This window comes from Lissotriton helveticus, chromosome 1_1 (assembly GCF_964261635.1).
Source record: "Lissotriton helveticus chromosome 1_1, aLisHel1.1, whole genome shotgun sequence".
Lineage (NCBI taxonomy): Eukaryota > Metazoa > Chordata > Amphibia > Caudata > Salamandridae > Lissotriton > Lissotriton helveticus.
In genome coordinates, this window is record NC_136057.1 from 345,324,482 (window position 1) to 345,339,678 (window position 15,197).

Sequence of the window (15,197 nt, forward strand, 5' to 3'; positions counted from 1 at the left end):
GATCTCCTTTCATATCCGGTAGGGTGTCCAAATACCCGGTCACCCGTCTTACACGGATGGAATATATTACTGTACTATCATCACCTGCAACTGGATCATAGCGGCATTCAGTAAGAGCTCGTCGGATATCTGCAACGGACTTATATTTGGGCGTACGCTGTAACGCACATTCATGTAACTCGGCCAACGTTCTACGTTGGTGTGGTGGCGGGGTACCAGGAGGACCTCCTCCTGCGGCCCCTAAACTGGAATCGTCGACTGATACTCTTCGTGCTGGCAGAGTGGGAAATTGTAATGTAGGCTGGACCGGGGGTACCGTAGCAGGTACTGCAAAAGGTGCCCCGGTGTCCGGAGGAGCAGGATTTACATTATTTACAGGAGCTGGCGGAACAGGATTTGCATATTCCGGGACTGTGTCGTCCAAATAGGATGAGATAAAAATATCAGCTGCGGTCGGTTTGCGACGTAGCTTGGTCGGAACTAGTGGCGGCGGAAAATTACTGGATGCCTCCGGGGTCGCTTTTGGCAAGCCCTCGGCAAGGAGAGGATACATACCCTTGATGAGGGCATTCCTCTGTCTGTCTGATTGTTCTGTTTTAACTCGTTCACCTATCTCGATTAGTTCCCTTTCCTGGGCTCGTTCTAAGGATTCTCTACTTAGTTCTGACTTTCTGATTTCTTTTTCGGTTCTTTTATGGGATTCTTTGCGCCATAACTCGATGGCATCTTTCTGTGACTGTCTGGCTTTCTTTTTCCATAATGCTTCTTCTACTCTCATGATGCACTCGGCATCCCACGTACCTGATACGGGCCATCTATACTTTTCTTCTAACTCTTTGGTATACTCTACCCATAAATCTAGATATAATATGGCACTTATGCCATGCTTCTGATACATAAAATGACCTGGACTGTCCCTAGGCGGGACAGGAACTGCTGCTTCTAGCAGACCTTTTCTGGTTTTTAACTGACGTAGTTTAGAAAATAAGGGCATGACTGAACTGTAATCTAGACACAATACAATACACAATGAACACGATAATTACTCCACTCTCATACCACGACATTAAAAATACATGAAGAACATTTAAAATAACAGTTCGAACAGAATACTACCTGGAATACTGAAAACAGAATACATGAATTTTCTCGAGAACAGGACTGACTAGAACAGAAACTAGATGCACTGCTGAAACAGTACGAAACTTACCGGTCTCATACAGAGACACGTCAGGACCCGCATCCACCGAAGTGGACACTTCGTTTTGGGTCTGTGTACCACCAACCCACGGACCAGAGTCAATTAGATTGACCCTGTCTAGATACTACCCCAGCAACGGTACTCACCGGGCAGCAAGAACGGAAGGCCTCGGACTGGACTGGACTGCAACGACGCCGGACGGACGAACTTCGGACTTCTGTTACGGGTGGGCCTCCGGATACCTCGGACCTTGGACTCTCGGCTTGGGCTCTGGTCGGGACTCGCCGCGTTCCTCCACCGCCTCGTCTGGATGCTGGACCGCCACCTCCGTCTCCTCCGTGGGCCTGAGTGATACTTGAAGCAGAAATATCTGCACGTACACGGTATGGTTCCGTCACGGCTGCAGAGGGTCAGGGGGCCGGCGTGGCTTCACCGGCGCGTGGGGAAAGGGCAAGTTCCTGTTCGGGCGCCATTATGTGGTAAATAAATAAATAATACCTCTATTTTTGAATGAATATATGAATAACAGATAGCTCAATAAATAAGAGTCAAGATTCGAGGTAGTAGGAGTTTGCAGGTTTAATACAGCATAAAGGACAGGAACAGGACAACCTGCACGGACAAGATCTGGGATGGCTAGCTAGCACAACTTTAATAACAGTGCACAAGTATATATACTAAAACAATTGCATTACAGTGAATTACAGTAGGCGGAGCAGTGGGTGTAACAAGAGGCGTATACATAGACATGTGATGTAAACGTAACAGAGTATGTCATAAATGGGGCGGAAACATGGAGGGGGCTACCTAAGGAGCCGGGACCTCTAACCTAATGGTGCGCGCAAACTGACAATGACGTGTTACTAGGAGAAGCTGGGGGCTATGAACTCTGTGCTAGGAGTAGAGACTGAAGTCTGGAGAGTCAGGGCGACATGTACCTAAACACTATCTAGTATCTGATGTTTAGAGAACATGTTGATATAAACTAAAAGTTATCGGGGTAAAGGCTAACAGACTCTAAGACTGGAGCATGCATTATTCTACATGTAGTGCGTTGAAGAATATTAAATGACCATTAAATGCAGTATTTCTCTTACATGGAGACGTAAAGGCTAGACAATGACGGAAACTATTGATGCGATTCAGTAGCTTAGGAATGCAGAGAAGGAGGGCTGGACTGATAACTAGAATCATAACATACTCTTGGCAGACTCATAGGCAGAGCCAGGCTGAACCGGGCACTGTGAGGCAGGAAGTAAGTAAAGGGTCAGGAACACAGGTGGGGGCTGTATCGCTCCTCAGCGAGGGCTCAGGAGACAGAAGCTGAATCTGGTGTCCGGGCCCTTTTGAGGCCTAGAAACGGGGACTTTTCAATGAAATAACGTGCACACTGAGAAACGTGGCAACGCAACTTTACATAGGCCTAATACTCGTAGCTTTCACGTGAACTGGAAACTGGCATACTAGTGATGGACACAACTGTAATTGCGTCTTTAATCAAACATGGGGAATACATATGCATATTAATCATGCACACATAACATAAGATGGAGGACACGTAGGGACACAGAACATGGCAAAATTTACTTTTCCACAACTTGAGTGCACGGCGAGCTCGGGATTTAATGGTTTGTGCCCCAGAGGTACAGTCCGCGACAGCGTCAGGCAGTAAGTTAAAGTCTCCACCAACTATCAACGTCTGTGGATCAAGCGTGTCTAGTTGTGAGGACAGAGCATGGAAAAATTCTGGGGAGTCCACACTGTGGGCATATATGCACAAAAATTGAACTTTCCTACCAGACAGGGTTCCGGATACTGTTAAATAGCGTCCCTCACAGTCCTGTTAAAAGGAACTCAAGAAAAATGGAATCCCACTGCGTATTAAAATGGCTGTCCCCCTGGCCAAGTTGCTATAATTTGCAAAATATCTATTTGCTCCCCAGCTAGACCCAAAGTGTGCCTTGTCAGTCTTGGGGAGATACGTTTCTTGTAAAAAGGCAACATCTACCCTGTGCCTCATTAAATAGTGTATGACCTGTCTACGCTTCCGACTGTTATTCAATCCCCTCACATTCCTTGAGAGTAGAGTGAGGCTCAATGGACCCTCTACATTACCGAACGTGGTCATCTGGTTGGTGCAATGCTTTCAATAGTGCAAACAGTTGACTACGAACAGCAGTGATCGATTTGTACTGCTGTAACCATATGTAAAAAGACGGACTTGTAAATATAATTACCCACCACCCAGCTGGACTCCAACCGGGGAAGGGCCATACCCCAATTGAAAGTGAACGTGAAGTACCAAAATACTTTACACAGAAATGACGTTCCCAAGAAACAGTACCCGAAAGTGAACCAAACCATGCACAAAGGATACACCATGGGGGACAGCAACGCCCTGGCTAGTCTCCAGTTAACTGTAATAGCAATACAAAATTATGCAACGTGTTCCTGCAGAGTGAAACATAAGAGTATGTATTATAAAGTAGTCCAATCATCCCGTGCCAGCACTTGAAAAGAGTTCCGCGCTTGCATCTGAGCCACTGTGTGGGGGGAAGACCTGGACCCGGCCCTGCTCGTGGGAATGTTCTTCTGTTTATACATACGGCAGAACTCCTGCGCCTCCAACGGGTTATCGAATATGCGGGCCCTGCCATCCACATCAACCTTCAGCCTAGCAGGATACAGCATACCATAGCGTATACCCAGGTTTCTCAGGGCGGCCTTCACACCGCTGAATTTCCGCCTAGCCTCTTGTACCATGGCGGTGAAGTCTGGATAAAAAGATAATTTGGTGCCTTGCCAGTCCACGATTCCCTTTTCTCTCGCCAGGCGGAGAATCGTGTCCTTGTCCCGGAAGTTCATGACACATCCTAAGATGGGCCTGGGAGGAAGACCGGGATTTGGGCGAGAGCCCAGTGACCTATGCGCCCTCTCTATGACAAAGCCAGGGGTGAAAATCTCTTTGCCGAACAAACCCAAGAGCATAGTTTCAATGAACATATCCATGCAGCCGGTGGGAGTTGTCTCGGGGACGCCAAGAATGCACACGTTATTTCCTCATTTTTAATGGCCACTTCTTTTAAAATGCGCTCCATTCGTTCTAGGCCTTTGGCTGACTGTGCCGTCCCATCTTCAATATCAGAGATGCGGGCCTCTGCCACAGCCAACCTTCTATCGTGCACTGGTACTTTGGCCCCAAGGCTGGCAAATTTGTCGTTGAGGGAGTCAAAGTGACTGTCCAGCGCCTTAAAGCCCGCACGCATCTCTTGGAGTAATGAGTGCGCTGTGTCAGAGGATCCATCTCCCAGAACCGGGCCTTGCGCAGATTCCACCATGATGGAAGTTTGCGCGGTGGAGGTGTCTGCAATTTTTTCAAACTGGAGCATTCTCTGTTTAGGGTCCTTGCAGCCCATGCCGCGCAAAGTGTAACGGCATGTGTGACCAGCTAGGTCTCAGTGGGTGTTTCCAGGGTTCACCCTCCCCCCTTTCTTGGTGTGTGATGGACCAGGCGGCAGTCTCAAGCCCCCAACGATGAATCAGGAGGGGTATTGGTCGGCCCGTGGGAGTGCTGTGACAAATTAACTAAAGGAAATACACTACTTTGCGTGCAAGTATACTTAGTAAAGAGGGGCACACTGCCGCCCAGCCGTCTGTGTCACAGTTGCTGTGGCCGCTATGAGAAGCAGGCACCCACTTGTAACAGGGAAGTAGGCGCCTTAATATACAGACAGTGCTGCAGGATATAATGGTGCCCTCACTGGGGGGGCACTCAGAGGCGATATTGCTAAGCGGGCCAACCTTCAATGGAGAGGAAGATGCAGCCTGCCGGCCCGCAGTGCCAACTGCAGGTGGCGCGTGACAAGGTGAAAATTTCTCAGGGGGTGTCTTGCTCTTTAAGCACCAGATTGGTTGCTGCGCCTCACACCGCGCTGCAGGCCGGTGCAGAAGAACATCTTGGGAAGAAAATGGTGTTGCACGTGTTGTTTCGATGCGTGCCCCTCCCCCCGCATGCCCCGTGTGAACAGCTGGAATACACCGCTTTGCCGGTTCCAATGGATCTCCCGGCTAGCGGCGGAGTCTGAAAGGGGCTGCGGGCGGTCTTCACTGCGGGGGAGGGGGGCGGCGGCACTCACCAGGGTTACACACGGCCGGGCCGCTCTAAGCAAATGAGGCCTCAGGCATCAAGACAGGAGACGGAAGCCGGGCACCAAGCGGCTCCGTTTTTTGACCAGAGAATTCTGCGCCGCTTTAAGCTTCTGTCACATCATGCTCGCGCCGCTATGCCAGTGCTGGCCACAGGAACACGCCAGAATGCTAGAGGGCCGGACGGAGCTTCAGAGCCGAGCAGCCATTTTGGTCACTGGCTTGGCCACGCCCCCACAAAAACAATTCTTGAACCTGAGTAACCCAAACAACTTGTAAGCGCTGCTGTGCACGAAGATAAAGCTCAAGCAAGGCCAGTCAGAATTCAAGATGACATGAGGCCATAATAGTAAGAACTTCATAATTCTACCAATGTACAACACAATGCACAATTGTGCACAACTGCTTATAGATTCACATACTTCATCTCTCAATGTACACCGAGCACATCTGTGCATCACTGCTCTCTACACTGCACTTCAAGACCAAAAAGTACATTCCACACCTCTCTCTCCCTCTCATGCTTTCAAATGCACATCTCTCACGTTCTGTTCATTGACAAGGCTGTCCTACTCCGTGACAGCTCCTACTGAAAGACTGCAAGGTTACAAGAAAGAAACTTATTAGAGAAACAGACATATGCAGGCACTTGTACATTCAGGCTAGGATAAATTAACACACTTAAGTGAATTGAAATAATGGTAGTCAAAGGTCTTCACAGGGTGTCAGACCACAAGAGTGCCTCTAGCACTACACACACTTTCTGGATTTTCTGGCTTTTTGTGTCATTTTGGTCCCTATTATGTTCTATCTCATGATAAAATATTGTCTTTTTGACAATTTAAATTTATAACGCTAATGTTTAAGATTTGAAATCTGATTATCAGTGACTTTAACCTTGTATGATGATTATACCCCACATTTGAGGTTTAAAAATCCCCTATCCAGCACCCTTTTTTGGTATTTTAAATGTCACAAATAGCATTACAACCATCTGTGTCCAATCCTAATCCTGTAGCTAGGAGCCTCACAAATATCCAATGCCATTTCCTCAATACAAAAGAGAAACACCTATCTAAACTAACAATATTTAGAATATTTATCTGAATTATTGGTGTGTGAAGCCTAATGTGAGAATACTAGATTTGATCATGAGTTACATAAGGGGACTTACCGGGGCCAATTCACAAAGGTAAACTTAGACCTGAAGCATAAGTTTAGGCCTAAAGTCTAAGGGCCCATTTCACAAAGGTGAAGGTATACCTGAAGTCTAAGTTTAGACCTGAATTCTAAGTTCCCTTTGTTAATTCGGCCCATAATGTGCTAAATTCTTCATCCAATCAGTGGAAGATAGCACATATTTAACATAAATACTGAAGAAGGCGGAAAAACTGCACAACTCTTATCTCAAGCGGTTAACCATCATGATGTGCAGTAATCTGGGATACCGGCACTTACACTGCTATGTGCATTGTAATACCATAGATACTGGTGTTAACAAAATATCCAAGAGGATTGAGTTATGCTATTTCTCTGTACAAGGTATTTCCCAAAGTACATATTATTATCAGAAGCAACTAAACATGTTGTGCACTTTAAATGAATGTTCATATTGCTGAATATTTCCCAGTGTTGGGACTTTGAAGTCCTAGTAATTTATTTATTTATTTCTGCATATCTTTTATTAATAACTATAAGAAAATGAAGAAAACATAAACATACATCATTTTGCAAACACACCATACAGGCCGGAGCCCAGACCGGGCCCCGATATAACACAGTGGAGCCACACAAGTACTTGTTTTTACCATTATCAAATCCCTTTACTACCATATATAGCAGTAATAAACAATACAGACTCATATTGCCAGATATCAACCTGCACATGAAAAGAAGCGTCAGCAGCTGGAATGGTCACGGGGGTAAGAGCCTGAGGCTCAAAATCATCCCTCGCTTCCAAATTCCTGACTTATATGTCACAGATCATGCACCGGTCCACCCTGTCTGCGAGATTCTGGAAGGACATCTGCTTCCCCACATGCGCCCATTAAAGCTGCGGGACGAGCCAGCACAGCCTTTCGGGAGGGGTCTGTGATTTCCAGGACATAGTGATCTGTTATTTGAGTAGGACGTACTCCAGATCTACAAATCTTGGTGTCGTATTTGTCCCTCTTAGATCTGGGGAGTATGCCCTACAGGTGTAACCTGAAACACCACATCAACTATTATAGAGGCGATCCGCACAATCTCTGCCCAGGTCTGTGCCAGTACCGAACATTCCCACACCATGAGTATTAAAACCACGCCCAACTGTCCACACTGTGAACATGCTGATGAGGCAGCGGGGCGCATGTGTGCAATATGTTGCGTATGTATGGTGCACATAATTAAACTACGTGTAGCAGAAGCACGTGCTACGAGATACATTTTAAACCTGTTGCAGGGCTTGGTGCATTGATTATCTGACAGAGGCACTTGAAAAATCACATGTCCAGCGTTAGCGCGCCTGAGTGTCCGGCTGTCAGCATTGAGTCAATAGAGCTGTATAGACTGCCGTTATGAGTTTGCGTGCACTCCACTGGGTAAGGGTTATGCGTAGCAGAGTTGCAGCGGGAGGCTTGGCACGCCCGCGCCACCATTGTGCAGCAGCCGCCAAGTATGTTGCATTATTTGTCAGGAAATGACCTGCTGGAATGCCACAGCATCCCTAAGGGCCTGAAAGGATAGCAATATCTTCTCCCCATAGAGGTCCTCCACATTTCCCACCTCTCATGATTGTGGAGAACCATCCGGAGCTCCGTCATTTGCCAAAGAGGGATCAATGGGGAATATGATGATGGGGTCACCATGCCACTTATCTTTCGCTGCCAGCAGTGCCATGCGACCTGCATCTGACGTGTCACATGAGGGAGCTGAGGTCCCAGCAAGGAGAGCCAGGTGTAAATGGATGTTCCATACAGCAAGCTGCGCACCACAACCCGCTCCAAGCAGGGTGCAGCACCGCATAATAGAGCTCATATTTAGGGGCCCCCAGTTCTCCTTCCTGCATTGGCTTGTGGAGCCCAGGCGCCTGCCTGATCCCCAGATCAGTTCCTCTAGGAGCTTGTTGAGATCTGCAAAAAGTAAGTGGGGAAACTGGGAGGCAGTTCCATGAAAAAGTACAAGAAACGAGCAAGAATGAGCTTCTTGGACATCGCCACCCTAAGCACAAGGGAGGAAGGCAGTGACGTCCAGAATGGCCGGGACTCCCAAATGGAGTTCAGCGCTACACCCAGATTCCCATCACGAAGGTCTGCTTTTGGAGTGGAACAAGTACTTAAATAAGGTGAACTGTAATGTAAGTCTAGACAGGGGCAGTCTACCCCTTTCATGTTCCGGGTTTTGGGAAAAGGGGAACACACAAGACTTGATCCAATTTACTCTTAGGCCCAATAGTGCCCCAATTCCTCCAAGAGGACCATCAGGTCCGGAAGGGAGGTCCCAACGCCGCACAGGTAAACAAGGGCATCATCTGCGTAGAAGGATACCACATGGGAAACACCCTGTGCCTTGCTCCCCTACAAACGTGCTCACAAGCGTAGTTTACAGGCTAACAGTTCCATGGGTAAAGCGAAAATCATCGGCAATATTGGGCACCCCTGCTGAGTGCCCTGTTATATGTCAAAGTTACCGTATATTAGCTGCCCCATCTTGACCCGTGCCCCCGGTTGCCCATATAAGGCACGTAGCGATCTCAGGTATCCCGGGTCAAATTGCATTGCCTCTAAGGTAGCGAAAATGTATCTCCACCCCAAGGTGTCGAAGACATTCTCTATATCAATCCAGACAGCCACTGGGACCCCGGCACCAGCCGGGAGGTCCCCCTGCAGTCCAAGAAAGCGACGGATGTTAAGGAAGGTGTTTCGGCCTGGGATGTCCCTGTTCTGATCTGTATGCACAAGAGTTCCAACAATAGGCAGCAGCTGATTCACCAGAACTTTCCCTAGTATTGATTTCTTCCTAAAACACTATCATGCTTGAACTGTGTTCCCAAAATCCTATGTTATACCTATGAGATTAATCTTTCCCACTTTTGTGGCTCTCCCTCTCTCCGAATGATGTATGTTCAGTACAGCCAACAGGAAAAGGCACCTTTAGAGTTGAGTAAGAACTAGTTCCGCAACCTCTCCCTCTATGTACTACACCTACCTGTTTTTAATGGGGTTTACTTCTTGAATTAGTAATCCATTTCTCCTCTATGGTGCCTAAATATTCAAAGTTCTTAACTCAAATGTGTTAGAAAAATAATCACACAGTGAATCTTTGAGTAGCGGTACAGAGATCTTTGGATGCCTTTGTAGACTTTGTGTCTTCTTTAGGCTTAAAAGGGAACCATAAAAAGTCTTATGTTATGGTGCTTGGATCCAAGTCAACAAAGTCGAAATTGTTCGCTGTCCCCGGCAATCGGATTGAGAAATGTAAACATTTCTCCTACATAGGGATTCTTTTTAACACTCAGCTATGATGGGATCCCTTGTTGACCCTAAGGTCACAGCAAATGACCAGAGCCATGCACTGTTCCGTTTTGCAGTAAAATTGGGCCATAAGCCTATTAAAGAACCACACTGAATAAAGCCAAATGCCTCTAAACTGCCACCTATGGGGCTGGAGTTTGGGGCCTTAGCAATTGTGCTAAGCTCCATTTAGTTGAGAATAAATTCATTAGACAGCTTCTGACGGTCCCCAAGAGTGCATCAACATCTTTTTGCCACCCGAAACTGGGCCTGGAGAACATAGAGGATCGCATTGGCTTGCCCCTTTGCTTTTATGGGCGAAAATCTGGCCTACACTAGAGCTACATTTTTCAAGATCTATTTTTATGGATTGTCTTTCCATGACCAATACTGAGAGGATGCCCTGGCTCGGTTATCTGAAATGTGCATCCAGTGAATTGGGTGTGTCAGAGTTTTTTAATGATCCTCTTAACATGTCTTCTCAGGTAAAATTCTAAATGTAGTCTTTATATTATTCAAGCATCAGTGCACGCTATATCCAGAAATTCAATCAGCAAAGCTCTCTGAGCATGGGGAATGTCAGCCTCCCTATAAACAGATGCAACCTTATTTATCCTTTTTTCTGGAGTCTCAGCATAGATTTTTCGTAACAAGATTTCGTTTGAGCACGGTGCATTTTCTGGTAGCTTGTCCTAATCAAGGTGGTTGTGCCATTGTGATTACCTTGCAAAACAATCTACTTTGCACTTTGTTTTGTGCACTATATAACATATTGAGACCTACATTTTTGCTGCCGATATTAAGACCTTGTCGCCCTTATTCTTAAAGAGAAAGTTTTAGTTATTTACAGTTACTTCACTCTTTTCATACCTGTGATGCTTTTTTAAATTTCATAAGAGGAGCGCTCAAAATACGAAAACGATATCGATAAATGAGTTTATTAAACTGCAGTGCATGCAGTTGTGTTTTTTTCTTTTTCTCCCTCTTGTGTTGTTAGAACAAGGAAGTATGAAAGGGGACTTCTCGAAAATTTGCACATGCACTTTATCTATCCTGCAGGGCGGGGATGTGATTCTCTTGTATTTATGACAGAATTGACGAGATATGAATAATGGAATAGACTTATTTTGGGTCGCCATTTTGCTTTTTAACATATCTGTCTGCATTCTCCATTGTTTTCACTGGACTCAGCGATGTTTTAATGAATTTGTGTATTTTACTTAAATTATGTATTTTTATTCTTTGACATATTTTACTGAATGAGTTATTTGTGTGCTTTTTTGATTTACTTGTCAAATCGAATAAAGTTTATGATTGCTTGATTGGGTAGTGTTATATGTCACGGCACAGTGGTAAGTATCATATCATAAGCACAGAGGTAAACATCACATCATGATATCATGAACGCAGTGGTAACTATTACAATACAACACAGTGTCCTAGTGAAAACATATATTAGTCACACATAGTTTTCAAACACGGTTAGCAAAAGTTTCCCGTAACAGTGTTAACCACATGAGTTACCCAAGGCATAATATGAGTTACAGGGTTACACGCACAGAAATATACTGTTACTGGATTCGTTCTGACGGTGTTGCAAAATGACACATTGTACACCCATGCACTAGTATCCAAAGTTCGGCTACTAGGTATTTGTGTTCTTTCCCAGGTTCAGGAGCTTTGCCTCGTAACCAAACATCAGGTACGTTTTTATTAAAACAAGCATGCGGCGCTGCGCGGCGCGTTATCGCGTAAACCAGCTCTGATGCTGTGTTTCTTTGTCTCCTGTTTTTCAGATGCGCGCAGCCCAAGGGAAGGCGCTGCCACCGAAGGGATGCCACTGCCGCGGAGCAGGAGACACGCCCTGGGCGCAGGTGAGACTCTCGAACAGTAAGCGGACTTCTGGGACGGGCTTGGCCTTAAATAGCGGCCGCGCCCTACCGCACCCATGATGGTTGCTGCCTCCCCGATGTCTCGCGAGAGGGCTTAGGCACGTGCACTGTCAATATTGGCATTCACTTGCACGCATGCTGGCACTGCGGGTCATACACTGATCCTTCACACCATCCTTTGGGGGCACATATTGGTCATTGGTACCCAGGCGGGCAACTAAAGCAAAGTTTCGGGGGGGGCGAAAAAGATTGTTTTGGGGGGGGGGGGGGGAGGGGGGGCAGGGCTAATTCTTCCAGCCATAGGCAGAATGGCTCTCAGAAGGTGTGAAAACACAACAGAAGCTTCATTAACAAGTAAATGGTCTTTTAAAGACCAGTGAAGTACTCGGCTGTGGCTGCAATTAGACGGTCGCCAGCCACTGCCGGACTGGGAACCAAAACCGGCCCTGGCAAAGTGCTCGGCCGGCCCCCCCGCCCCCCGGGCGGGAGGGGGGCGAGCGCTTTGCCAGGGCCGCTTTTCAGCCGATTTTGTTACAGGGCCGCAAAAACGGCTCTGCAACAAAAACGGCCCCCAGGGCCCAAAACCGGCCCCCACCCTTGCGGCCGACCAGGGGATTGCCCGGTGCCCACAACGGCCAGTCCGGGCCTGTCGCCAGCCCGCGAAGCTGTCTCAGCCGGGCTGACACACAACAGGGGGGAGTGGGGTGGTGCTAAAGCCCGGTGAGCCAAATGGGTGTTGGGTGCCTGTTGGTACCACGCTCAATCCTTGCGACAGTGCCACTCCGTCAGGGCAATCAGTAGGGGCACACACCATTGTCCATGTAGCAGATGCTGCCAAGGTGGGTCTGCAAACCTAACAGTCAGTAGAAGCTGGCAGCTGTCAGACAGTGGCCACGCCAGGTATTTAGTTTAAAGAATAATGAGACTAGTAGCGGCCCGTGGTGGGAGTGATGCCAGGCGCTGACGAGGGGAGGGGGAGGGGCAGGGTGGGGGTAGTAAAATCCAGAATACGGCCGAACAGAGGTAAGTAAACAAATAAATAAATTAAACGAATTTCGTTGCGCGCGCTGCATTGCGCCACAGGCCGCTACTGAATGAGACTGATCAATGCACAGCAAAGTAAAAAATCTAGCCTTGTATGTGGGCTGTGCACGGGGAATAAAAAGAGTACTCCCTGTCCTTGGGACAGTAGCGGTCGGCAGTAGGTGTTTCTGCAGGGCGGTGACGTGGGCATGGGGAGGGGCAGGGTGGGGGGTAGTAATGTATGGATTACGGAGGTTTACAGGTAAGTAAACATTTAAATAAATAAAACGAATTTCGTTGCGCGCACTGCATCACCAAATGTGATGCAATGCGCGCAACGAAATTCGTTGCGACCGATACTGCCTTGGGATAGTGCAGGTGCCAGATATTGTGTAATCTACTGTTTGGCAGCCATCCCTGACAATGCTGGGTCATTTTGTGACTGCCTCCCCCCGACTGGGGAGAGAGCGATCAGAAACTATGGGCCACATGCATCAAAATATTCATTTGCGATTCCTAGATTGCGATTTTTAAGATATCACAATTTAGGAATCGCAAATGCTTATGAACGTAGGAATCGCAAAGAAATTTGCGATTCCTACACATTCCTTATTTGCGACTCACAAATTGCGATTCTCAAATAAGGAATTGCTTCCCATTCTTTCCTCTGAGCCTAGAGGCCAATAAGAATCAATGGGAATTGCATTCGCAATTTGCGGGTACCAATTAGGTACTCGCAAATTGCGCATGCAATTTCAAGGGTGCCAAACGGACACCCTGATGCACCCCTGAAACTGCAATTTCAACACAGGTTGCACACACACATGCTCGAAGGACATGCATGTGTGCAACATGGAACTTTGAAAAATGCACTTTTGTGCATTTTTCAAAGTTCTCGCAAATTACCATCAACTTTAAATTGACGGTAATTTTCATTTCTTAATTGCGAAATCGCAATTTTTGTTGTTGTTGCATTGCATTTAGGAAATTGCAATTTGCGATTCACTTAATGCAATCGCAATTTAAGTAATCGCAATTTTAGTAATGACTTAAATAGCGATTTCTACATTGGGGATGATGCATCCCAAATGCAAAAATTGAGGTGGCAAAGGAGCAGATTCTGCGAATCTGCCCCTTTACAACCACAATTTACAATGATGCATGTGGCCCTTAACCCGTTTACTGCGGCCGTTATTTCGGCGCAGTGCGGGCGTTCGACAGAGTGGGCGGGGCCACGTCAGCCGTTGAACGTTCGCAGCACCAGCCAGGTAGTGCTCTGAACGTTCAACGGCCGACGGCAGCATCAATGGGGTTAATCCTGTATGTAATTAAAGTCACTCCCGCATATGGTGGTGGCGTTGGGTCACGGATGTGGGGCATAAATAGCAACCAGAGCAAGGGGCATACAATTTAAGTGACCTTCCACTACAACATACAGGCCTACCCGACCACGAACAGGACCACCAGTGCAATCTAAATCAGTACTCCTCTCGCATATGCCAATGTCGTCATCCCATACAACTGACCCCTCCCTTTCCTGTGGAGTTTGTGTCGTTTGTCTCCGTCATGTGTGTTTTTCTGTATGTACGGTTGTTTAAGATAGAAGTAAATACAATGCATTTTAGTAGGAGGAACCATGCCCCTAACATTCCACAGCAGCAGGTTGTATTGGGGTTTCATGTCATGGTGGGGGCCGAGGTGGCACAGCCATACTGTGTATGTATCAGTATCAACCCCCTGCCAGAGGGATAGGCATGCAGCGGTGTCAGTGTTGACTAACATAGTATATTTGTGTAGTTCCTAAAACATAAAAACTGTGCAAACCCCCCCATCCCTCCCAGACACCAATTAGTGTTTGACCATCGTACAAACATCAGGAACACAGCAAAAAAAAAAACTACTAATTTTAGTCCAATACGGTAAACTGGGTGCATGGCAGACCATGTGTAACAGCTCCCAGCCTGCTAAGTCCTCTGTGATTCTCATTGCGGTCAGCCACCCTCCCCTTTGCTTGCCCTTCCCCTTGGGCTGTGTCCAAAGCATAGCCCGCTTAGCCCATCAGCATGGGCACTGGCCTTACCAGTCAGTGGATACAGAATCCCTAAAGCAAGTCATCTGTCAGGCGAGGTGTGAGATCTGGCCCCGGAACCTCCTCCCGAGGGGAGTCCATCATATCATTGGTGGATGTATGATCCAGCTCTGCTACTACCTGTGTCCGCTCCTTGGCTGCCTGGTCGGTGGTGGGACGATTTTGCCGCCTCTTGGAGCAGTGACGGTTCAATCTTGGTGTCAGCCAGACATCAAACTGTGGGGCCTCTGTCGGTGGTGTCACCAAATTCTTCGCGTGCAGTCATGTCCAAGCATCCTCGGGTGGCGAGAAAGAGTGAATAGCCTCCCCTCAGTTACCTTAAGCCTCGACAGGAAGAGGAGTGCATATTGTAG

General features: G+C 47.2%; 1 protein-coding gene across 11 annotated transcripts in view; it reads left to right on the forward strand.

Moving 5' to 3' along the window:
• The window catches only part of LOC144807664 (protein mono-ADP-ribosyltransferase PARP12-like), a 393,804-nt gene that overhangs the window by 160,559 nt on the left and 218,048 nt on the right, over nt 1–15,197 (forward strand). For all 11 annotated transcript variants that reach the window (XR_013606379.1, XR_013606384.1, XM_078673300.1 and 8 more), the window contains exon 4: nt 11,637–11,714. Coding sequence is in view for 9 of the 11 variants with exons in the window: in XM_078673300.1 (XP_078529426.1) it covers nt 11,637–11,714 (78 nt within the window). In the remaining 2 variants the exon portion in view is untranslated. The remainder of the gene's footprint in view (nt 1–11,636; nt 11,715–15,197) is intronic.